Source organism: Folsomia candida, unplaced genomic scaffold, assembly GCF_002217175.1.
Source record: "Folsomia candida strain VU population unplaced genomic scaffold, ASM221717v1 Fcan01_Sc011, whole genome shotgun sequence".
Taxonomy (NCBI): domain Eukaryota; kingdom Metazoa; phylum Arthropoda; class Collembola; order Entomobryomorpha; family Isotomidae; genus Folsomia; species Folsomia candida.
The window spans coordinates 4,327,044-4,349,330 of record NW_019091203.1 but is presented as its reverse complement, the minus strand read 5'-3'; the positions used below and the strand labels follow the sequence as shown (position 1 = coordinate 4,349,330).

Genomic DNA, 22,287 nt, shown 5'->3' with positions numbered 1-22,287 from the left:
GGATATGACTTAAAATGGTGTCAGGTAATTATCTCTAATTTTTCCCGGACTAATTTTAAATTATCCAAGCTTAGAAACAAGCGGACAATTATTTTTAAGCTCTCCAGAATTCGCATGTTTTCTCGGGCGAAAGTATAAAAAAATTCAGCCAAATTGGGATTTTTAAAGCATTATCAGTTTTCGAATTTTAGCCCGATTTAAAAAATTAAACATAATTTTTCCTCAAAATTACTTTCCTGTCTTTATAAAAATTCATTTTACGGTATACTCTTATAATTCATATTTGTATTCTTACCGATGCTTGGTATAATCTAATGTGATTTGCAATTGTTCGTAGTAATCTCATTTGCCACAAAGGATTATAAGAGGTTTCTAATTATAAACCTTCACTCTTACATAAACATATTCAGATAATTACACGAGGCAATATAATTAAAGCAATTTTTACATGTATGACAAAGTGACCGTGCATAAAGCATGTGATCGATTTTCGGGGAATTTTCACCCCTAACCCCCTGCTGTGACCTTAACGCCCCACGTTATAATTTACATGGGAAAGATAGGATGCCTTGACCCCTAAAATGTATCACATGCTTTCTGCACAGTCCCTCATGTAAAAATGGCTTTAATTATAATCCTTCCACCGTTTTTCCTAATAAACGGTCAAAATAATAAGTACGTTAACCTACTATGTGTCTTTGCTTTGCATACCGAGAACAAATTAATTCCTAGAAGTTTATGTCATTCCTTGTAGTAAAATGTATCACGTACACATTTTCTAAACCTAACATTGTTTCTAAGAATCTGGTGTGCTATTTAACCAAATGATTCTTGTTTCACCTTCTTCAGCAGAATGTTAGTTACTGATTACCAGCATTCATATTAAAATTCTTGTAATATAGAGATTTTCAATAAAATGAGCGTAGCTCAGATTGTTTCCACGTTTTCAAAATGTTTCGTTATTTTCTACCAGACATCAAATCTCGAGTGGGAATACATTCCTTCAGACACCCCCTTTATTTTCATCAACAACTCTGTCCCTCGCTATACACTCGAGCAATTTCACAAAGACTATCCATCACCACCTCATTTTGTCTTTCAATTTTCTAAAAACAATGTGAAATATAGAATCGAAAAACTGACCAATTTCCAATGCTTTGTTGAATTTGAAATTAGCTCTGCCCCTTTTCAAATACATGTCTTTTATTCTCCATGAATTGGATTTGTCTTGCCACCTAGAGAATATGAAAACGAGTTTGACATATTCCTGTTTAACAGGCCATTCAAAAATTACTTATGCAAATTCCGAGTACTTTTAAGCTACTCGATCAAAACAAACACAGACCCAAAGTGGTGGATCAACTGGATCTTATCGCAAAGTAGTTGGGGCCATGGCGACACGTCCATGGCGCATCAAATGGTTGTAGAAGTTACGCGGGACGATCGGACTCCTAGAATCTGGTTGATCTGTAATTTTTGTCATCCAAATTACCTCACGCTGGTACCGTTAAAGAAACAACTAACTACATTTGCTCATATTGAGAATGAGTTTGTGTACATGGACGCAATAGCAAATCAAATATATTGGCTTATTCGCGATCATGCAAGGTGGTATCAAGAACAGATCAGTGTAGCAAAAAAGCCAAGCAGCAAAATATCAGACTGTCTGCATATGTAAAACTACCATCACGAACGATGTATACCACTGGAGTATATACTCGTAAAAGCTGTGGTTACCTCAATCCCAACTTATTATAATGTAACCATTCAGTACAAATTTAGCCGGATACGGAAAAGTATACCATACTCACACCAAATCCCACCGATTTGTCGTAAGCGACAGTTATGTCGATTTGTCTACAGTAAGCCAAGCGTTCCAACTTTAGAAGTTTTTGACACAAACGGGAAGTTTGCTAGTTATCAAGAAGTAGCTTTTCAATTCATTACGTGCGATGGGATAAAACAAATCGGGTCGCGGGTGAGTTTCAATGGCTACGTTGCCGCGTTTGACGTCTGGACGTGGACGTTATTGCTTAGCTCAGTCCTCGTCACTCCAATAATCATAGACGTCTTATCCAAGAGTTCACATTCCATAGGCAAACAGAGAAGTCTACAGTGTCTGATGTTGTCTTTTGTGAAGTCCCTACTGGAACAAGGTGACTCTTGGTTGACAAACCCGAAAACGAGCTTCACCTATCCCATCGCGATGACATGGATGCTTATGTCAATCGTGATTAGTAACGCGTATAAAGGAGATAACATAACAAGCTTGACATCACCAAATAGGCCAAAGCTCGTCGAAACCTATCAAGACTTATTAGATGGAGGATTTAACATTTACGGGAAAACTTATTCCCCAACTACAGTAGACGTTTTTACAGATCTTGCCCCGCACGAGATAAGTGTTAAGTGCACTGAGATTGGGAACGCAATGGGTGAACTGTTGGATTTTACATCTTCTAAAGGACAAGATGAGTTCATTCGATTTTACCAAAAATTATCCAACAATATACACTTGCCACCAAGAATCTTTGAGCTTATTAAAAGCGGACCCAGCATTTCCTACGTCGACGAAATATCAAATTGTAGTAAGTCCGCACTCACTCTTCGAGTTGGTGAAATCGAAGAAATGTTTTTGCTTCTGAAAACACGACAAATATCTGGTGGAACTGCCGTTATTGGAAAGGAGCAACTTCTGAAGGATTCTGTAGGATTTATTCTTAAATACTGGACGACGTCTAAAGTTCTTGTTGCATTTAGTGCTTTAGTTCATTCTTGTATTTATTCCAAATGGATAGATGTCTCGAAATTTCAGAAGCTTTTGGCCCTTAGAAAATTAGTGGCAAAGGTTGATCAAGAAAAGTTAAAATGGACCGGGATAGGAATTGGAGGGAACATGGTGACAATATATTATTTCTGGTTTGGCATGCTTAGCGTGGCCGCGGTGATGTTGTATTGTGAATTCAAAGCTAGATCATTGTGGTGTCAATATCAGTTAATTAAGATTGCAGCATCTTCATCATCTTGAAGTAGTTTTTTGCTTTAATCAATCTCCATTTGACTAGAGTTTGGGGGAGATTCACGCGCCTACTTTTGCTATTAGATAAATACATATATGCAAAGTCTTTAAACCTTACGCAGACCTTTATACGTTGACCACGCCATATAAAAGCTTCTCCAGCAGGATAAGGACAATATGTTTCGTCGGGGCTCTACACACAAAGAGTTATGAAAGCGTTGGTGCGATGTCTAACGAAGCGATTTATTCAGGAAAGAAGGAATGTTGTAAATGCACTTATGGATTTAATTGAATATGATCTGGCAAAAAATAAATCGCTAAATAAGTTCAAGATATTGAGGTATGTGTATATTTATTGTATTTATTATTTTGTGCTTGTATCACATATCTATTTTATAATTGTTCAATTTATTATTTTTCCATATGTAAGTGAATGCGAGTGCAATTGTTATTATTATTGGTTCTGAGTTAATCAGGATAGGCTGTACACCAGGCAGTCGCACATTTTGATAACCATTGATTGAACATGCTGCGTAGAAAGACGGTCTATCATACGCGACATTAACTTATTTATTAAGTTCTCTGTGTCGCACAATGGGCCAGGAGCCTAAAAATGTGGCCATTAAGGCGGTATCTTGAATTGGCTATTCACATATTTCAACGTGTAGTATAGAACCAAGATGCCCTCCATGCAAAATATAAAACCAAATGTTACACCCACTCGAGTGTACCCGTGGGGTAAACTTTTCATAATACATTACGAAGATAGGGCGAACATATTTTCTAAAAACTTCACAAAACTTCACGCATTGCGGACTCAAAACTCATGCCATTAAATAGCCCATGGTGTGCTAAGTATACCCTGCTGCGACCGTCTGCGACCATCAAGCTTTATTCCAACCACACCCACTTTTAGTCGTTAAAGTTAAAAAAATCAAATTTAAGTTGAATTGCCTTTACTCAAGTATGCTTTAAGTATACTCACTCATTGGACTTTCTGAGCAAACTGAGGTGGTAGCAGGAACGTATTTTGGGTGTAAAAACCACACCCTCTGGTAGGGGAATCAAAATTAAAGACATTTCTTGCTGAAAGGCTTGATGGCCGATCTTGTCATGCTTAACAACATTGAAAGTTGAAATTCGGATTACTTTTCCAATTGTTGACCGATTTTCAAAGTGGCGACTGTTTCGGAAACCCCAGGTCAATGGGCGGAACATATATTTTCAGCTTTTTTTAATTCGACCACACCCCCTCGAAATTAAGGTCACAAGGTCAAGCAACTTGTAAAATCAAATTAACGAATACCGCAAAATTTCAAACAATAAAAATCGAAGTGCATGTCGAAAAAATACCTCGACAGCCTGGGCACTACTAGCAATGTTCAAATCGTCACATGCCACGCCGCCAGTGGGTGTGGCCCTCGGCGACTTTTCGACTTTAACGGAACCATGTCATGTTATATCATTTTTCTCAGCTCGGCGAGGGAATCTCGACAGATTCATTAAAATTTAGAAACCACACCCCCAGTGGGTGTGGTCCTCGGCAACTTTTAGATTTTAACGAAACCATGTCATGTGATATGTCATTTTTCTCAGCTCGATGAGGGGATCTCGATAGAATGATCAAAAGTTTGTCACCACACCCCCACTGGGTGTGGCTCTAAGAAAATTCTCAATTTTAACGAGAACAATATCATGTGATATATCATTTTTCTCAGCTATACGGGTGGATATCCACAGAATAATTAGAATTTTGAAACCACGCTCCCAGTGGGTGCGGAATTCAGTTGTTTTCTCCGATTTTAAATTTCTCCCACACCGAAATAGCACTACCCGTATTTTTGCTTTTCCATGAAGGCTCGCGTTTTCGGTTGTGGCGGTTTAGAGGGCATTTTCAGCCCAAATTTAAATTTGTCAAAAACTTTTATGTTATATAATTTTAACCCTATATCAAAAATGAAAGTACAAAACCATTTTTTCTCGAAAATTACAAAAAAAAAGATTAGAAAAATACATTTGTAAAGGTTTAAAGCTTTGTATGCTATTTCAAAATTTTGAAAAATGCAGCAAGAAATTGTAAAAAATTACAAAGTTTGAAAGTGGGTTTTTCTTAGTTTACGTAATCCAATTCAAATTATTTTGTCGAAATCCCCTCGTTTAGTTAAGAGAAATGATGTATTACATGACATGACGTGGTTTAGTTAAAATCGAAAAGTCGCTGAACGCTGATTTTTAGTATTCTGTCGAAACATCCTTGTTGAGCTGAGAAGAATGATATAACACATGGCATGGTTTTATTAAAATCGACAATTTTCTGGGAACCACACCCACTGGGGGTGTGGTTTACTAAATTTTAGGTATTCCATCGATACCTTTAATTAAGCTGAAAAGAATGACATATCACACTACAGTGTTTCGTTAAAATCTACAATTTGCTTAAAGCCACACCCACTGGGGGTGTGGTGTCAAAATTATAATGATTCTGTCGAGGTCCCCTCCTTGAGCTGAGAAAAATGATATGTCACATGCCATGGTTTCGTTGAAATCGAAAAGTCGCAGAGGGCCACACCCACTGGGGGTGTGGCATGTGACTATTAAAAATTTATTCATATAATATATGCCTTAGGTTATTGTTGCACACCAATATCTAGTTCTAGTTTCTTCAAATTCGGCTTCTATGTATTTTTGGCCAAAATTTATTAAATCTGGCCCACTGTGTGACGGGGAGTATGTAACTATGGCCTCCCATAAGCTCCCATGTTATCGTTTCAAAAACTTTGGGCGTCGTCAAAACGCAATAAAATTTCGATTTTTTTTGCACCAATCGACGCGTAAATTTAGTCCCCACAAAGTTACTGAAGTTTTAAAGGATACGTGGGGTATACATGGAACAATGCAACTTTTTCTAATTTTTTTCCGTGAAAAGAATTATGGTGTGACCATGAAAGCGACTTCAAGGTCAAACTTCAGTAATTTTGGGAGTTGAACATTTTGACACATTTTGCAACAAAAAAATCCAATATTGATGCAAAAATGAGGATGCATGTTTTGAAAAATTGTTTTTTAGAAATGACGCTGAAAGCATGCCCGTCAGCTCCAGTTTCCCCAATTTTTTATATGTTGTAGGTCTTTAGTAGTAAAACAATAGTCAAATTGCACTTATAGCCGAAATCGACCTGCGTGACCTTGTTTCGGCACTGAAAGGTTGGGAGGTCAAAGGTCCCCGATCCCCACAGTTGGGGTATCGTTGAAAGGTCTCGATAAGAGGATTCCAAATGTATATACTTTATTGGGTGTAGGACCACTCCCTCATGCTCCAGAAGTAGAAGAATGGAAATCTTGAATTCTCCAGAATTTAACACAGCAAGTAGATTGGGAGCTAACATGCAAGAGATGGGCACAAACTCAGAAATATTCTTCGGTCTCTGGAAATTCAGGGAGTGGCCATACACCCAATAAAGTATATATATTCTGAATCCTCTCGCCGAGACCTTTCCAACGATACATCATTTGTTCATAAATTCCATTTACAGTTTCGAAAAATTAATTTTAAAAGAAAATGGAAATTGCATGAGTTGAACGCCAAATGACACAGTGAAAATGTTAAATATTATTAAAATCTATACCCAACTCCTACCCGTCCTTAAAGGAAATTTCGATCGTTCTGACGCTACTTTTTTATATTCGTTTGTAAGGGTTTATTTGTGGTTTGTATGCCAATACATCTGTTTCCACGTGTTTAATTAGCAAACTCAAGATTTTATTACGAGGCAGTATTAACAAATATTTATATTAAACAATTTTAACGTGATGCAAACGATGACATGCTAATTAAGCCCTTAATGCTGAAAGATTTGATATGATCTCAGCCCCCATTAAAGTTTACCCTTAAGTACATACCTCATTGAATCGCTAACACTCTTCCGATAAGCATCCAAAGTGGAAACCGGTGAATACTGCTCGCCCACGTGCAAATACATGGTGACACCTTCTCCGCGAACTTCGATTTCTGGATAAGCCGATCTCATCAATTTCTCTCCAGCGGAAGTAAGTCCAAAAATATTAACTTCCCAACCATTTTCTCCATAGCCCCGAAGGGTCGCCTGGCAGCTGAAATTCCAAAAATAAAGTAAGACTGCTAAACTTGCTAAATACGGTCCCCAAACACACTTGTTTGTAATATAAAGTGTTGACTGAAAATTGCTCCTACTCACAATGGAGGCGCAAACCATGTTCAGCCCAGATTATTTTTTGACCATGTTAGTTTGAAAGAGCAAGTCTTGCGAAACAACATTTGGTTCAGCACATACATGTGCAATCGTGGAAAACTAATCCAACGTAGAATAAATTGTTTAGTCATCCTAATTTACTTTGTGCAAATTTTACATAGGTACATTTATTATTGGAGGAGTTAGAAGGATTTCATTCTTCTTAGGATAAGTAATACATTTGCTATGGATAGCCCATGGAGAAAATATAAGGATTGAACTTCGAAAAGCGCGCAAGTATTTGAACGAGCTGGCGGCAGGGTGTGACGAGAAATTCAAAGAATAAAGAAACTTCATATGTGTAAAAGACTATTTTATTTTTACCGGTAAGCCTCACTTAACATTATTTTATAAAAATTAGCTTATTTATTTTAAATTTCATCCTTGATTAAATAGCGGATCTATGTTATCTTTATCTTTAAGTTCGTCCCAGAAATTGGATCCCCGCGTGTTGTATTGTCCTCCTGGGGGGAAACTGTTTGGCAGCGCGTATCCACCTCCATAGGTTGAGGTAGAACTATTTATGCAGGTCAAAATTATTCATAGTTTATGTGAACATAAATCCCGTTTATATGCATACATACATGTGTAAATCAGTTAGCGTGTAATATTTTGCGTAGTGTGAAGCTTTTTGGTGAAATACATAAATTATTAGCTATCTTGTGCGAAATTTCCTAGACCTAAGTACGCATCCTGAGTAATTTGGGTGCAAATGCAACTCAAAAAAATCGAACTTACTACACTCAAAGAAATCCAGCATTATAATAATACTGACAATGGAACCTTTTTTCAAGCTATACCGGGATCGACTAGTGAGTTATGTCAAAAAATCAAGCCAAAAATAAGGAGTCACGTGACACTTCTCTTTCCGTTGAATGGCCCCTTTGAAGATTGGCGCAAAAGTTCAGTTATTGAGCAAACTTTCTGCAAACTGCTTTTTCCTCCATGCGGTGAAAACCAGGGAGAAGTTCGAACTTTGACCCCCAATATTTTTCTTCAAAAGGGCCTTTCTACGGAAATATAGGTGTCATGTGACTCCTAATTTTTGGCTTGATTTTTTGACGTAACTCGCTAGTGAATCCCGGTATAGCTTGAAAAAAGGTTCTATTGTGAGTAGTGTTGATTAGTCATACCCTGAAGTTGTGGCTCGAGAATAAAGTTTTCCCATGTCGGGAGCAATTTTTATGGGGCGGTATAACTTTAATACTAAACGTAGGTACTTTATTACCTATCTATAAATCAATACCTGTTTGACTATACCAGATTTCTAAGGGTGTACATAGATATGGATTTGTAGAATTTCTCTGTTAAGAAATTAGAAGGACAAGACTTCCATCGAAATTATATCGTCGTGATTGTGATGCTCGATCAGGGAAACCCCAAATTTTGCCAATTAAACATTTTGTTATTGTCATCATTATCAGAGAGAGTTTGGAGAGGGAACTAACCATCCACCATAAATAATGAATTGCCTTCCAGCCCTTTTGGTGGGTTTAATAGCTCCATCCTGACGAGATTTTGATACTCGGTGGACAATTATGTCTCCCTGGAATAGGTTAAAAATGGCAGAGTTAGTAGTTTACAAGGTTTCCTGAAATCCAGCCTTTTAAATATATTTAACTCTTAAAGTGAAACGACGTGGATTAGGTTTACAGTATTTATAAATCATTAAACATTCGTAATGCAATTTTATTAAAATATGTATCTTTCTAAATCGATAATTCCTTAATAAAATATCTACACCTTCACCAGAATTTCGCCAATCTCGTTTTTAAACGGTTACTAAAAAAGGTGAAAAATTGGTGATGTGAAATTTTCGGAGCCTTAGAATTCTTTCTCATAAACAACGCTATGCACTTTTTGAGTAAATATTCACGCATCTTTCACAAACTTCGCAACCTTATTTTGCCATGCTAACTGAAGTATTCTAATCACTCATTAATTACGGCGTTGTTTTAAAAAATCTTATGGGCTTGTTTTTTTTTATTTTACTGACGTTGTTTCTTTTTAATTTTACAGGCGTTGTTTTTACCTGTGAGGGACGAAAAGATCCCTCCCTTAACGGTCGCATGGTCAACGTTGCAGTTTGATTATCTACAATGTTAATTGGGACAGAGAGCCCACCAGTGATAAAAATTGAAAGCAGGAAAATCTAAAACAAAATTTAATTTCTGATAAATTGTATAATTTATGCGTGTTATATCAAAAATAATTTTTACTACGTACCATGACGCGTTGTGGACAGTTTACGGTACGCCACATGTCACAAAATTATTGTGCTTCGTTATCAAATATGTTAGATTAATAAGTATAATCCTGTGTCACACCTTACGGTAGAATACTCTGCGATAATTGGTGTATGTATTTATAATTAGTCTTTAACAAAAACAACAACCAGCAAAAACAGGCAAAATTGGTCAATTAGGGGGTCACAAAGAGCCTACCAAAATTCGGGCGGCGAATGATGTAAACGAAATTCGTATGGTATATTTCATAAAATGCTGAATTCTAAAATTAATGCAACCGTGCTCTTGTGCCGTGACTACTAAAATAAACGAATAATCCTTGAGTATAGTATATAGATGTGAATGTATTGGTTGGACATATGTAGGATTAATCGTGTCAATAATAACTTTCTTTCAACCAGTTTTGCATTGATTGTGACGACCCGTAAAATAAATTCAGGTGATCAGGATGCCAAACCGGTTTGATTTTTGATAATGATGGATGAGCCACTTGTTCCTATATAGAATCGTTAAATTTTCATGATCTGTGAATATTCACGTATTTCTATAAGCTAAAATATAAAGATACACTCTTAGAAATCCAGTATTAAAATAAAACTATGCGGTATTAATACATATATGTATAACTCTAGTTTTCAAGTGATTTGCATCTGTAATACTGTACCGTAATATATCTCGGTGTTAACGTTTTGGTTGCTTTACTACCACGTGGTGGCAACTTTTGTACCGAGAAACTAGGGTTGCCCCGGGTACCGGGTAACTACCCGGTACCCGGCATACCCGGCCTGTTTTGGGATACCCGGTACCCGGCCGGGTATACTTAAGTACCCGGTCTACCCGGCCGGGTAATTTAAATATTCAGTTTTCTAACTTAAAATGCAAAAGCTTAGATAAAATACATATGATCCGATGGATTTCATTTTTGTACTTGGTATGAAATAATATATTTGGAAAGAATGGGTACAACCTTGGCCATTGGAAATTATCATGTAAATTTTAAAGATACTTTGAGTGTATTCACGTCAACCAATTTTCAATCAGTCAATTTGCGTATCTAGCACATTAAGCATAACTTGCGAATGCTTTAGAAATTTGCAAGATTATTATTATTGCAAGATATTAGACAAATATATAGGAAACAGGTTCAAAGATAGGCTACATCGGTTACCTAGTTGACCTGTGTGGGTCGTATTGGTGGATTGGGGGAACCAAAGTGAATGTAACCATACCATTGAGAAGGCGAAATTTTTACAAAATCTTACTTTCATCCCAAATTTGATATGAAGGTTAAAAATGAAGTCTGAACTGTAGGAATTAAACTTTCAATTTTTAAAACTTATAAAATTGTTGCAAATTTTAGAAAAACTAGAAAAATGCCTGTTATTTTAAATATATAAACATTACCCGGTACCCGGCCGGGTAGCCGGGTACCCGGCAAAAATTTTAGGCCGAGTACCGGGTAGCCGGGTACCGGGTAGTACCACTACCCGGGGCAACCCTACGAGAAACCAATACCTGCTTGACTATAATAAATTTCTAGCTGTCTGAATACATTCATTTTTATAAAAATATCTTCTAAAATTAGAAAAACGTGCTGTGACCAAACAAATTTAGCAATCATATGCAAATTTACTCATACATACATACATGTCACATGTGTAAATGCACTGGAATTTACCAAGATAATAATTTCCTAAGTGTAATCAGTCCGATTTGTTTGACGAAATACAACGCATCAATTCCATTTATCAAATAATTGAATCTGCTCTGCAATCGCCTGTTCCCCAATAATTGATTGGACGCAAGATTGGGATTTCCATACTTGAAACGATACATTTGATAACCTTCTGAATATATATTCAATTAATGGACAGATAAGACAGCGACATTAACTCAACTGCATATAAGTACATAGATGTACAAATTGCAGCGTATTTATTCGTCCCCATTTACTTTTCGGCATTAAAACGCTCATCATTTCTAACTGATCAAAATCAAAATGAGAAATTCATACGGGTTTGTACTCTCTATCTTTTTGGGAATTAGCCTTCACCATGTCACCTTCGTTGCTGCAAGTATGCGAAACATTTAGAAAAATATTGTATACAATATTTCGTACACATTTGAAATCCGTTTGTAACGTAGGTCTGGCAGCGTATGCACTATAATCTTGACGAAATTAACATCAATCGATTACAAATTTAATTAGTTTGGCATTTGCAAAACGTACTAAATATTTTTGGGGGTATTCCAAAAAGGAGAAAAGGGTGCTCAAAATGTAGATCTTCCAAATTTACTACACCTTTTCTTCTTTCTGCCAAAGATTCCCATTGGGAGATAGTGCCTTTTGGAAATTTCCCTCAAGTAAATTAGCGACTGATTGCCGCTAATTTAATTAAAATCCGTGGGCATACGTGGGGAGACCTCCACTATAAGTCCATAATTATACAGGGAGAAATGCATACCAATTAGCCCCAATCAAATCCAATAATTATGCAATTTTACCAAGATTATACACAAAGATTAGGACTTTTAATATCTAATCAGATCTCTTTATTTTGGTAAATGTAAAAATAATTGTTTCACCCCACTCATCAATTTTTGCCTGGGTACAAACTTTCATATAAGTTACGATTGTGATATTCAAGTCAATTTCGCTTAACATTTTGCTTAACTATGTAGCTCACCGTTTAAAAAATTTAAAATTTTTAAATCTAAGTTTCCGGGAAGGCCACGTACTACTACGTTTCTGCCGGACTGACAGCCTGCGGAACCCGCCACTCTGACTCTGAACTAGTCGCCGCAATAGGCTGGCCATACTGGACGGAGGCCAACCCTAACAATGATCCACTTTGCTTGAACAATCAACGCGCCATTGTCACAGACACGTCGAACGGGAGAAATGTCACCGTTTTGATCCGGGACATCTGCGGGTCTTGCGCCACGACGAATATTGACCTTTCCGTGGGCGCTTTTACGGTACTCCGACCCTTGTCCGTCGGTATGTTTGACGTCACCTGGGAATTTTTGGAGGACGAGGGTGGTGACGGGATTTGTCGGGGGAGAGTGGCCGCTTCGGGCGGGTTGATCGTTCGGGAACGCCCGGATGTCAGCAGTCCTGCAGTGGGTCAATTAGCGGATGGGTCCATTACACAGATTTGGTGGAGGACGGAAGGTGATTTTTACAATGCTTAATAGATATTTTTCACCCATAAAAATGTCACCCGTATTACCCTTTTGAATTATTTGAATCTTCTTTGAATTAAAGTTTTGCTTTCTAAATTCCGCAAAATATGTATACTAAAGTATCAAATTAAAATTGACTTAGTCTTGATCAGGTTAACGTAACTCTGGATTTAGTACAGTTTGCGAAATTTATTTTTTTAACCGGGTAAAATTATTTTTAAAAGTGCAGCCACGAAAGACATGTACATAAACACAATATAGGTACATCTACATAGAAATCATTTTTTTCAGTCCGCATCTTACATTATTCGTCAAATTTCTGTATTTATTACATTTAATGTCGAAAGAAATTTTTGACCTGCCGTTAGTTGATACATATATAAAAAATTTTAATTAGTTACAGAATTTTTCGGTTACATGGATCTGAAATTTTAATATTTTTAATTGATTTAAATATACACACAATAAATTGCGGCACGCTTGCAAATTTTGAACTTAAATGTGGTTAAGATAATAAGATTTTTATCGCTTTCTTGGCTTAGTGATTACTAAAATTATGCCGTGTGCTTCACCAATTTTAATTTTTTTATCATTATTGAAATGAATTTTAGGTTCGATCGTAAACGGAAATCCGAATTGGTTTCAAGTTCCGACCGGCTACGTATCGGCGTACTTCGTCAACATCTCGTCAAATAATGGCGAGCCGTGGTGCAGCAAGTGGTGAAATGGTAGAAAGGTTAAAAATAACGACATCAATTAAATTAATCAATTTGGTAAAATATTCGAATATTTTAAATTGTCCAAAAGTATCTAAATTTGAAAAATAGCTGATACAGGTTATAAATATAAATGAATAAAAATTTCCGACAGCAAGTTTGCAAGGCTTAAATTTTATTGGCACATTAACATTTTTTCATTGCCGTAAGTGAAACGTTGCATGAGAATTACGATTTTACGAGAATACAATTTTACGTCTGAGTACACTCTTAAAAATAATGCACTCTAAGTAAATATGTAAATTATAAGTAGGTACTATGTATATTGTATGCAAATCCAGACTAACGTTAACATAACAAAGGTCACAGATTAGTCTGGATTTAGTGTGGTTTACTTAATATATAATTCCGAGTGCATTTACTTTTCAAATGCGCTGCAGTATTTTTCAGGGTGCGTCAACACCCTATTTATTTATTTACATACGTAGGTTACTAATGTAAATTTACAAACCTTTGCAAAGGTTACTTATGTACATAGGTAAATAGGCTATGTTACCTATATAAGTAACCTCTGAAATTCAACATTTTAAGAATTTTGTCATCAGTGTTGCATCAGTTTTGATAATAATTAATAAAAATCTCAATCCAAAATCTTGTAACTAATAGAGATTTAGGGGATCATTACTTTACAAAATTGTCTGTTGTATGTACATAACGATACATTTAAGCCACTTCACGAATCTGCATTATTCGATGTTAGTGTATGTTAACAATTCTGCATAAAGTTTTAAGAGCGCTAAGTTACACATTTCAATGCATATGTGCTAGCAAGTATTGATTACAAATAATATGGTTTCTGAGAACAAAAATCTTCAAAGGTATAACAACGAAAAGAATAAATAAGTGAGAAATTTGCATACATGCGAAATAAATTTTGCAGAATAGGTAATATTTTCTAAAGGATAATGGCACTTAAGCATTTATAGATTTTCTTGTCATACAAAGTGTCTCTTTGTTTGAAAAAGTTTGTCTAGTTTTTGTAAAACACAATTATGCTGGATAAATTTATCGAATATTCAACAAACCAATAAATATCTATATATGTTAGGTATTCTATGAAAATATGTAGCTTGACGGTACAGTTACCATTTTCTACGGTACGTATTTAGGTATCACTCGCACTTTAAAATTTCCACTATGATGTTCATAAATCTACGTTTTGTCATACTATTTTCCAATTTTTTTCGCTTTCCTACAACTCAATCCTTAAATCTACATGTTGTCACAGATCCGAAAACATTTAAAGGGATACAATCATTTTCGGAAATATTTCCATTACTGACAAGTCACGATAGTCCCCTTATCCTTGAGGGTATGCCCGACTGGGATATTTCTGCCAGCCGATTCGTATCGGCGGGCACTACAAATTTGACGATTCGTCCGATTTATTCGCAAGGGCGATACGTTTCAGGGAGCTTGTTGATTATTCAGGCAATTTCACGACCGCGAAATAAAAAACAACTGTACTTCGTGATGAATGCAATTATAAACATTTTTTATCTTCTCTCAATCTCTGGGACAAATCCGAATTATCTTTTTCTACAATTGTGTCACGATTACGCGCCCATCGCGAGAAATTTTCCTACCGAAATAACAATAACTTCGAAAGTGTTTATATTCCTGCAGGATAACCGTGTTTTTTTAACACTTTGTTATTCTTGTAATACCCGGGTTTCTCAAGTGAATACGCCACTCCAGGAAATCACTTTACCCCAGCTGGACTGTATCTGGACCTCGATCAATACAAATTTCGGTGACAAATTTATCTACTTTGATACCACAAGTTATCAAGAATATGGAACCTTTACGTCAAAAAATTGCAGCACGACGTACGCATTTTTCAAGCTACGTAAAGAATTTTGCATCGATATGATCATCGCGGGAAAATATAACTATTCAAAACTCGTGAAAAGAGGGCGCCGCCTTACGCGCGGTGATACATTGAGGGCAGGACTACCAGTGCAAGGGGGCGTCTTGGACGATCCCTTTATAAATGAGCTACTTGAGCGGGAAGAGTTCAAAAGAGTCTTGTACTCCACAGCTGTGTCGTATTTCCCCTTCGAATACGTCATAGTCACGAGGAAACAGCTGATTAATAACTTTAACGCGCTACTCAAACCATTCGACGGTGCCATCTGGATGTTCAGTTTGATCTCCTTTGTAGCATTTGTTGTCGTAGGGAGTGTCATATCAAGGTGTGGAGGTTCGCCACGTGATCGTCCATCCCGTGGTCTTCAATGGATCATCGTGGATCAAACAATGTGGGCCTTATCGGTCATATTTTCTCAATCAGATGAAGCCGTTACGAACCGCGAGTTTTTGAACGGAAATAAAAAACTCGCCTTAACCATTGCGTCCTGGTACTTTTCCACGTTTCTGTTATCTATGGCATATCAAAGTGGGTTATTCTCCAGCCTGATCGCAGTATCTGGTCCGGAAGTGCCGCAAAGTTTGGAAGCTGTGGTGCAACAAGGTATCCCCATCCTGACAACGGTGGCTGGATATAACGGTCCGGGTAAATCTATTTCCTTATTGAAAGACCAGATTCTTCAAGATATTCAGGGCAAACAGGTGAACGAAACGTTTTTAAAATTCGTCCAAAAATTGGACAACTTGACGAAATTCGTGTACGGAAGATCTTTCGCGATCGCGTTCAATATAACGCATGACATGTCATTAATTTCCACCGGAAATACTGTTCTTCATAAGGAGAACGTTTCCTTGAAGGGGGACATGTTCGCCATTTTAGACACGGAAGACCAAATCAGGCGACTTCTCGAAGGGATCGACCTTTATTCGAACGATTCCCTGGGAATCATCAGGAATCACAATATTCCCCATTTCTTGTTAGTTGGACCGTTCTATGGACACAGGAATTTCATCTATCCCATTTATCTAACCGCGCTGGGGCAACTTGAACAAGCGGGAATTTATCAGCAGTGGGATGTCCTAGAAGAAATGAAGAATCGGTTAAGATCCCTCGTCAATATGGAAGATAAAGCCAATTTTAGGACCATTATGACCAAAGCGGTAACGCAGGTGGATAAAACGATTAAGTTTTCTGAGGCGGACCCCGTCTCGTTGGACAGTTTGAAGACAGCGTTTACGTTTTGCGGGTGTTTTGTAGGGATTGGTATCCTTGTCTTGAGTATTGAGATTGCAATAAGTGGTTTGATGGTATACGGAAGCAACGCGTTCGCCGACTCCAGTCCAACTTCTCCCGCCCATTTACCCCTGCCCGTAGTCATCTCTCGACCATCCACTCCTGCTAATCCTCTCCCGCACGTGGTCATTTTCGAATTCAGAATTCTTTAGTTAACAAAATTCAGCAAATGAATGAATATTTATTTGACGAGCCAAGGAAGGAGAAAGACATAAACCACACACCTTTTCTAAATTTAACTATTATGAATATGCTAAAAAATTCCTATATTCAACAATAATTACGAGCGGGAGACGATAAACGGGACACTTCCGAATTGAAGGGGTGACGAAATTCTGCAAAATTTATGCGATTAAACCGAGTACCTGATTTTATGAGATTTATTGATTCAAATTTTTTTTAGTTGGAACGGCATGTTTGCATAAACTATATCATGCACGATTATGCATAAATATGTAAATATGTGATAGTCACGAACGCATTGAATTCCCGGTATTAAAGTTGTTACCTCTCGGGTTTAGAAAATTACACCTGTCCGAAAAAATTTGCTCCCGATATGATAAAACTTTAATACCGAGCTACACATTATTACCGTCCTTATCAAAACAACTTTGGTAAAGTCATGCATGTATGAGTAATGCTAGGAATTATTTTAAGTCTGAATTTTTAAGAGTGTGATCGTATAAGGCTTGCTATATTTTAATTGATAACTAAACTAAATATTTACATCATATTCGAAGCCCTGTCACACATTTTTCTAAAATATTAACGATAATAAAGTTTTACGAATAATAGCACAAATAATAAGAGCTAATACAGCGCAAATTTGCATATTCCCAGCTATTCCGCCCCACCTTGGATCGTCTGCGGATCGTGGTTTTGTTCTCGTTTTCTTTGTCAAAATTATCATCATCGCTGTCATCCATTTGGTTGAATAATTCTTGAATTTTTGAATGCCTCTTCTTCTTCGGTTTCTTGGTTTTTCGAGTATTTACCTCAATCTGCTCGGCGCCTCCGTCGTCTTCATTATCCGCGTCGGCATCATCGGAGAAGGTTTCGCATTTTACAGAATATTCTCTACTTGATGTGGCGCCTTCATTTTCTTGGTAGCAATTTTGTAGCGACATTAATTCTGCGGGAGATGAGAATGATTTGCGAATTTTGTGCGTGGATTGTACCTCCTTTGTGTGAAAATTGTCTGATTCCTGGGAACATTTGGAGTTGTGGAGTTTATCCATTTGTCCAATCATCTCGCCAAATATTTCTGAATTAAAAAAAACATTTGCTATTATGGTAATGTTTTATGCTTAATGTACATTATATAGAATATTGAAAATTTTAAAATCGCTTTTAAATGAAAAAGGTATCAATAATCATGGATACCTACGTATGTATGTAAATGTACAAATCAAGATTTTAGGAAATTGAACGTCATAAATATTCTATATCTTTGTACTACTTATATGCAAAAAGATGTGCAATTTCCACTATTCACTTACTTTGCAAGTGATCTGCCACCATTTGCAACTCGTTTCGTGTCACTGGAGCGAATCCGGGGGGAGGTTGTACCATTGGTGGGTTAATATTTTGCATATGGGTAGAATTTATCCGGGTAGATTCCTTGTTCGCGTGCCCCTGGTCCCTCGGGATTTCCATGGTCAATTACACTTAAAAATTTTACCACAATTATCTATCAAACTTCGTAAAAAAATCTAACTAACTAAATTTGTCCTTGTGTAAAAGTTCTATAAATTTTGAAAATTGAACACTGCAGATTTAAATATTCAGCACAAAAATCAAAAACTTCTAAATTGCGGGATTTTACTACGAATTTTATGAATAAGTATCTTTCCTACCCACAAGTTTATGACTACATAATTTCGAAATTCAAGAGAATGACTGACCAGTCACTGGTTACATACTCGCCCCTCGGCAAGCTATGCATAACTGACTAAAATTTAGCCACAACATATTTTCTGCCGTAGTTTCCTCCACTGGAGAAAATGAAGGGCCTTCACACATCTGAAGGATAGTAAACATGCCTAAACACGTGTACTTAAAGGGAAATGTACATATGCACTAATTGGATGGATGGACCCTGGTCGTGACTAAGAATCATCAGCTCTACGTAATTCTCAGAACTTTATTTATAGACGCATCCTTTTCGTGTAATATTTATCAGTCTGCACCTTTAATAATAGTGGCACTCTATTGAAAGGTAAATGCACTCTAAATTTCAAATTATGCTAAATCTATGTATGTAAAGTCAACTTTCCTCTTTATCAAGTTATCAAGTTAGAGTTACTCTCGTTTTGGTGGTACGTAAACAACTTAATTAGTACTTTGTAAAGTGGTAACAACATTGTTAAGTTCGTGATAAAAGCAAAATTGCATATGTTGTCTTTTATGGTTTGAGCAGCGAGAAAAGCATGAATTGCATACAGTCATATACAATTATTAGAAATTTATTATCCGAAATTGTCATATTCAGGGAGTTTCATTCAAGATTGTAAAATTTTGTAACATGATATCGTATAAGTTTCAAATATTTTTCGGTTGGATTTAAGTTATATAATTTTATTTAAATTCTGCTCAAATTTATCCACGAATTATTTCTTGTTAATGTCAGAACATTTTAACCGAATCCAGTGTCAATTACATAGGCACGCATGGCAGCAAATAATTTATAAAAACGGTAGTTAAGTTTACATATCTAAGAAAATTATCTATGGAATAAACAAACTAATCCCCACAAAAATGTCAAAATTTTACTACTTTTTTCCCATTTTTCCCCTCCTTTCTTCACGTCCTGCCTTTCCCCGATGCAACCTGTCTGCCTTCCGCCCGAAGTTTTCAAGAGCGCAATCATCATTAAAATCGACACTGTAAAATTTGTCTAAATGAGTCTCCAATCTCTGCAAAAGTCCTGCGCAGCCAGCCTTCTCCGATGCAATTTTCAATTTCGTCATGTTGCATGCCACTTCTTCGTCAGAATCTGGATCTGCTGCGTATGCTCTTTTCCAATTTTGGACAACTTCTTCAACGTTATCGACCTCGGAGGAGTTGCAGTCCTCCCAGTCGGAGTCGTCCGGATCAATTTCTTCCGAATCGGAGTCATCAGTTTCAGAGGTGGACGTGGTAGACGACGCGTCAACCTCGCTGTTTTCGGTGGAATTTGAGATGCTGGAAAATACGCAACTTTGCGTACCCTCGCTGCCCTCTGATGCTCCGTTTTCGTCATCACATTCGTCTTCGAAAGGGTCGTCCACTTCACGAATGGCGGAAAACTTGAAGCCGTTGGATAGGTGGAAAGTGTCTAAATTTTGGAAATTAAGAAATCATGATTGACGCATTTTTTTATGATTATTATAGTTATAACGTTTTTGTTAGTCGCCCTTGCTTGACTGCACGCATTTTCGTGGCAAAATGAGACGCTATGCCAAACGCATTGATTATCAGTATGCAACTTGTTTTATTGCTCGGCTCCACTTGGACACGCCCACTTTAGGACAAAATAAAATTTGTGTAAAATTCATTCGATTTTTAGGAATGAATAATCAAATACTTCGCGAATGATATTTACTTAGTTCCTGCGAGGACTCTAACTGAAGCACAGTTAGAGTTCCTGGAAAGTGTATTTGAAAAAAAGCACACGTAAAACAGATCAAAAAGTGAGATTTTTGGAGCACACACGATTTCGTTGCAGCTGACAAACGTGGTGGCTGCAACTCTCCCCGCCACCACCGCTCTTCGCTACATACCCTGGCATCAAAAAGGACGTATAGGTGGCATACTCTGTCCAATTTCGGAGTCGCGTCTCCCCAAATTTGGTGCTCTACCATGGTGTGCTCTGTGCACAAATTGGGGTGCAGACGCCACCTATGTGACTTCAACGTCATTTTTGATCCCAGGATATACGGCGATGAGCGGTGGTGACAGTGAGACCAGGTGGTCATGGGGCGAATCACGCACTGCTTGGCCGGGCAGCATCTACCACGCGCTGCGTGAATACTACCGACTAAGGGGGAAAAATGAACCCTATATCAATACGTTTTTCCTTATGCACTTTTCGCGAACCCTTTCTGGCTCACTCCAAATAAAAAAAGCCAGTTGGGTTCGCCGCGTGAACAAACATTTACTTTCAAAAAATCTGGCTTAAGTTATGGAAATCTCATTTTGCCTCACTCAGTGATGTGCTCAAGAGAGATTACTCTCTTACATCCTATCCAGGCAATTACATAATTCCCAAAAGCATAACGAATTAAAAAAATTTAATATCATCCCTAAGTGGGTGGGACCAAGTGTGGCGAGCAATAAAACAAGTTGTATAATGATAACTAATGTATTTAGCACAAAATCTCGTTTTGCCCCGAAAGTTGTGTTGTTAGATTGGGGCGAGCGATGGAATTTCCATCATGGAAATGTGGAACATGTTTTTCTTGATAATCTACGTGTTAGGCACAAAGTCTCATTTTTCCTCAAGTTAGTAAATTGCGTGATTACATGCGACCACACAGGCATGGATTTGAGTTAGGGGATTATGTGGCCATATAACTTTGCAAAATCCGTAATCTGTATAAGGCTTTGTAAAATAATTTTTCTTGGAAATATTTGAGCAAGATTGCAAAAATTTGGATCTATGGATTTTGCAATTTATTTACCAGGACATATTCGAATTGCGTCATTATATATTTAAAAAGATAAAAACGGCATATCCATGTAAAATTAAGAATCTATCGCATTTCTCACCTTGCTTTACATGCTCCGACTCCATTTGTTCTTCAGCCTCGAAATATATTGAAGACGGGTTTGGCATCAAATTTTTGCTCGTCCACAATTCATCATACCCCACAGAAATTGTAGCGTTGTAGATGGACTCCATTGCAAATATGTAGCTGAGAAATTCTGCAAGTAGATAAATTACTTTATTAATTACTGCGTTACATTACTTATTGACTTTATATTCCAATCATATTTTTATTTCTATGCATGAAGAACTGAAGAAGTGGGAACTAAAATTATCAAATTTTAATTGACCGCAAAATATTTGTATACATTTTGAAATGTTAATAATTATTAATAATTAGGGGTAAATATATATATTTTTCAAAATGCAAGATCTTCATTTTACACGACATTGAAAATTATATAGCGGTAATCTTTTTTTTTACTAAAATTCATAGTAATTGTGTCTAAATTTGTTCGTATTTAAGAGGTTAATTCAAAATTGATAACTTACCTAAAATCCCAAGTTTCCCAAAAGTTGGAAGTATTTTAAGGTGTGTCTAACCTCTTCCAGTGATGCGGGATGAGTGAGTCCAAAACTTTCCCAACCTTCCAGCATCACGGTGGACGTCTTAAAATAAGGCACGTAGGAAGGCACCCTTCTCGGAAAATGGGTCCTTTCTTGGGTACAAAATTAACTTTTTGTACTTTATATAAACTTAATATTTAATAATATTCTGTATATTTATAAATTTTGTATCAGGAATTGGCTTCCAGCAGAGGATCATGCCTGCATAATTTCCTACTCCAAAATTCCTGAAAATCTAGTTTTTCAAATGTGAGGTAAAACTATATAAAAATCATGTAGTAGACCATGTTACATACATTTAATAATGTTACCAGT

At 36.9% G+C, this 22,287-nt stretch overlaps 4 protein-coding genes across 5 annotated transcripts; 1 reads left to right on the top strand and 3 right to left on the bottom strand.

Moving 5' to 3' along the window:
* Positions 1 to 6,757: 6,757 nt before the first annotated feature.
* LOC110855062 lies at positions 6,758 to 9,932 on the bottom strand. Of its 2 annotated transcripts, XM_035855846.1 has the most exons (5): positions 9,732 to 9,932; positions 9,514 to 9,630; positions 9,320 to 9,439; positions 8,736 to 8,833; positions 6,758 to 7,129 (listed from the first exon to the last, which is right to left on the bottom strand). In XM_035855846.1, exons 2-5 carry the CDS (start codon positions 9,547 to 9,549, stop codon positions 6,895 to 6,897), a joined length of 489 nt encoding a protein of 162 aa, XP_035711739.1. In that variant the 5' UTR covers positions 9,550 to 9,630; positions 9,732 to 9,932; the 3' UTR covers positions 6,758 to 6,894. The 2 variants fall into 2 exon arrangements, with proteins under 2 accessions (XP_035711739.1, XP_021959187.1); XM_022103495.2 differs by lacking the exon at positions 6,758 to 7,129 and adding an exon at positions 7,584 to 7,804 and having other exon boundaries at positions 9,514 to 9,883.
* Positions 9,933 to 11,454: 1,522 nt separating this feature from the next.
* Positions 11,455 to 13,586, top strand: LOC110855009. Its single transcript, XM_022103441.2, has 3 exons — positions 11,455 to 11,608; positions 12,253 to 12,708; positions 13,331 to 13,586. The coding sequence occupies exons 1-3, from the start codon at positions 11,533 to 11,535 to the stop codon at positions 13,441 to 13,443; spliced, it is 645 nt and encodes a 214-aa protein (XP_021959133.1). The 5' UTR covers positions 11,455 to 11,532; the 3' UTR covers positions 13,444 to 13,586.
* Positions 13,587 to 17,312: 3,726 nt separating this feature from the next.
* Positions 17,313 to 18,620, bottom strand: LOC110855023. Its single transcript, XM_022103456.2, has 2 exons — positions 18,158 to 18,620; positions 17,313 to 17,922 (listed from the first exon to the last, which is right to left on the bottom strand). Exons 1-2 carry the CDS (start codon positions 18,312 to 18,314, stop codon positions 17,441 to 17,443), a joined length of 639 nt encoding a protein of 212 aa, XP_021959148.1. The 5' UTR covers positions 18,315 to 18,620; the 3' UTR covers positions 17,313 to 17,440.
* A 594-nt stretch (positions 18,621 to 19,214) lies between these two features.
* On the bottom strand, positions 19,215 to 22,058 carry LOC110854892 (pheromone-processing carboxypeptidase KEX1). The gene is made up of 3 exons (XM_022103321.2): positions 21,898 to 22,058; positions 21,408 to 21,563; positions 19,215 to 19,974 (listed from the first exon to the last, which is right to left on the bottom strand). Exons 2-3 carry the CDS (start codon positions 21,538 to 21,540, stop codon positions 19,430 to 19,432), a joined length of 678 nt encoding a protein of 225 aa, XP_021959013.1. The 5' UTR covers positions 21,541 to 21,563; positions 21,898 to 22,058; the 3' UTR covers positions 19,215 to 19,429.
* Between the last annotated feature and the right edge of the window lie 229 nt (positions 22,059 to 22,287).

Excerpts from the sequence above, each read along its gene's own strand:
- LOC110855023 (XM_022103456.2), bottom strand. The coding sequence starts at position 18,314 with ATGGAAATCCCGAGGGACCAGGGGCACGCGAACAAGGAATCTACCCGG. Across the intron at positions 17,923-18,157 it reads GGTGGCAGATCACTTGCAAA|AAATATTTGGCGAGATGATT; the intron begins GTAAGTGAATAG and ends TTTTTAATTCAG.
- LOC110855062 (XM_035855846.1), bottom strand. The coding sequence starts at position 9,549 with ATGTGGCGTACCGTAAACTGTCCACAACGCGTCATG. Across the intron at positions 9,440-9,513 it reads ACTGTCCACAACGCGTCATG|ATTTTCCTGCTTTCAATTTT; the intron begins GTACGTAGTAAA and ends ATTTTGTTTTAG. Across the intron at positions 8,834-9,319 it reads GATCTTTTCGTCCCTCACAG|GGAGACATAATTGTCCACCG; the intron begins GTAAAAACAACG and ends AACCTATTCCAG.
- LOC110854892 (XM_022103321.2), bottom strand. The coding sequence starts at position 21,540 with ATGGAGTCCATCTACAACGCTACAATTTCTGTGGGGTATGATGAATTG. Across the intron at positions 19,975-21,407 it reads GTCGGAGCATGTAAAGCAAG|ACACTTTCCACCTATCCAAC; the intron begins GTGAGAAATGCG and ends TCCAAAATTTAG.
- LOC110855009 (XM_022103441.2), top strand. The coding sequence starts at position 11,533 with ATGAGAAATTCATACGGGTTTGTACTCTCTATCTTTTTGGGAATTAGC. Across the intron at positions 11,609-12,252 it reads TGTCACCTTCGTTGCTGCAA|TTTCCGGGAAGGCCACGTAC; the intron begins GTATGCGAAACA and ends TTTAAATCTAAG. Across the intron at positions 12,709-13,330 it reads GATTTGGTGGAGGACGGAAG|GTTCGATCGTAAACGGAAAT; the intron begins GTGATTTTTACA and ends AATGAATTTTAG.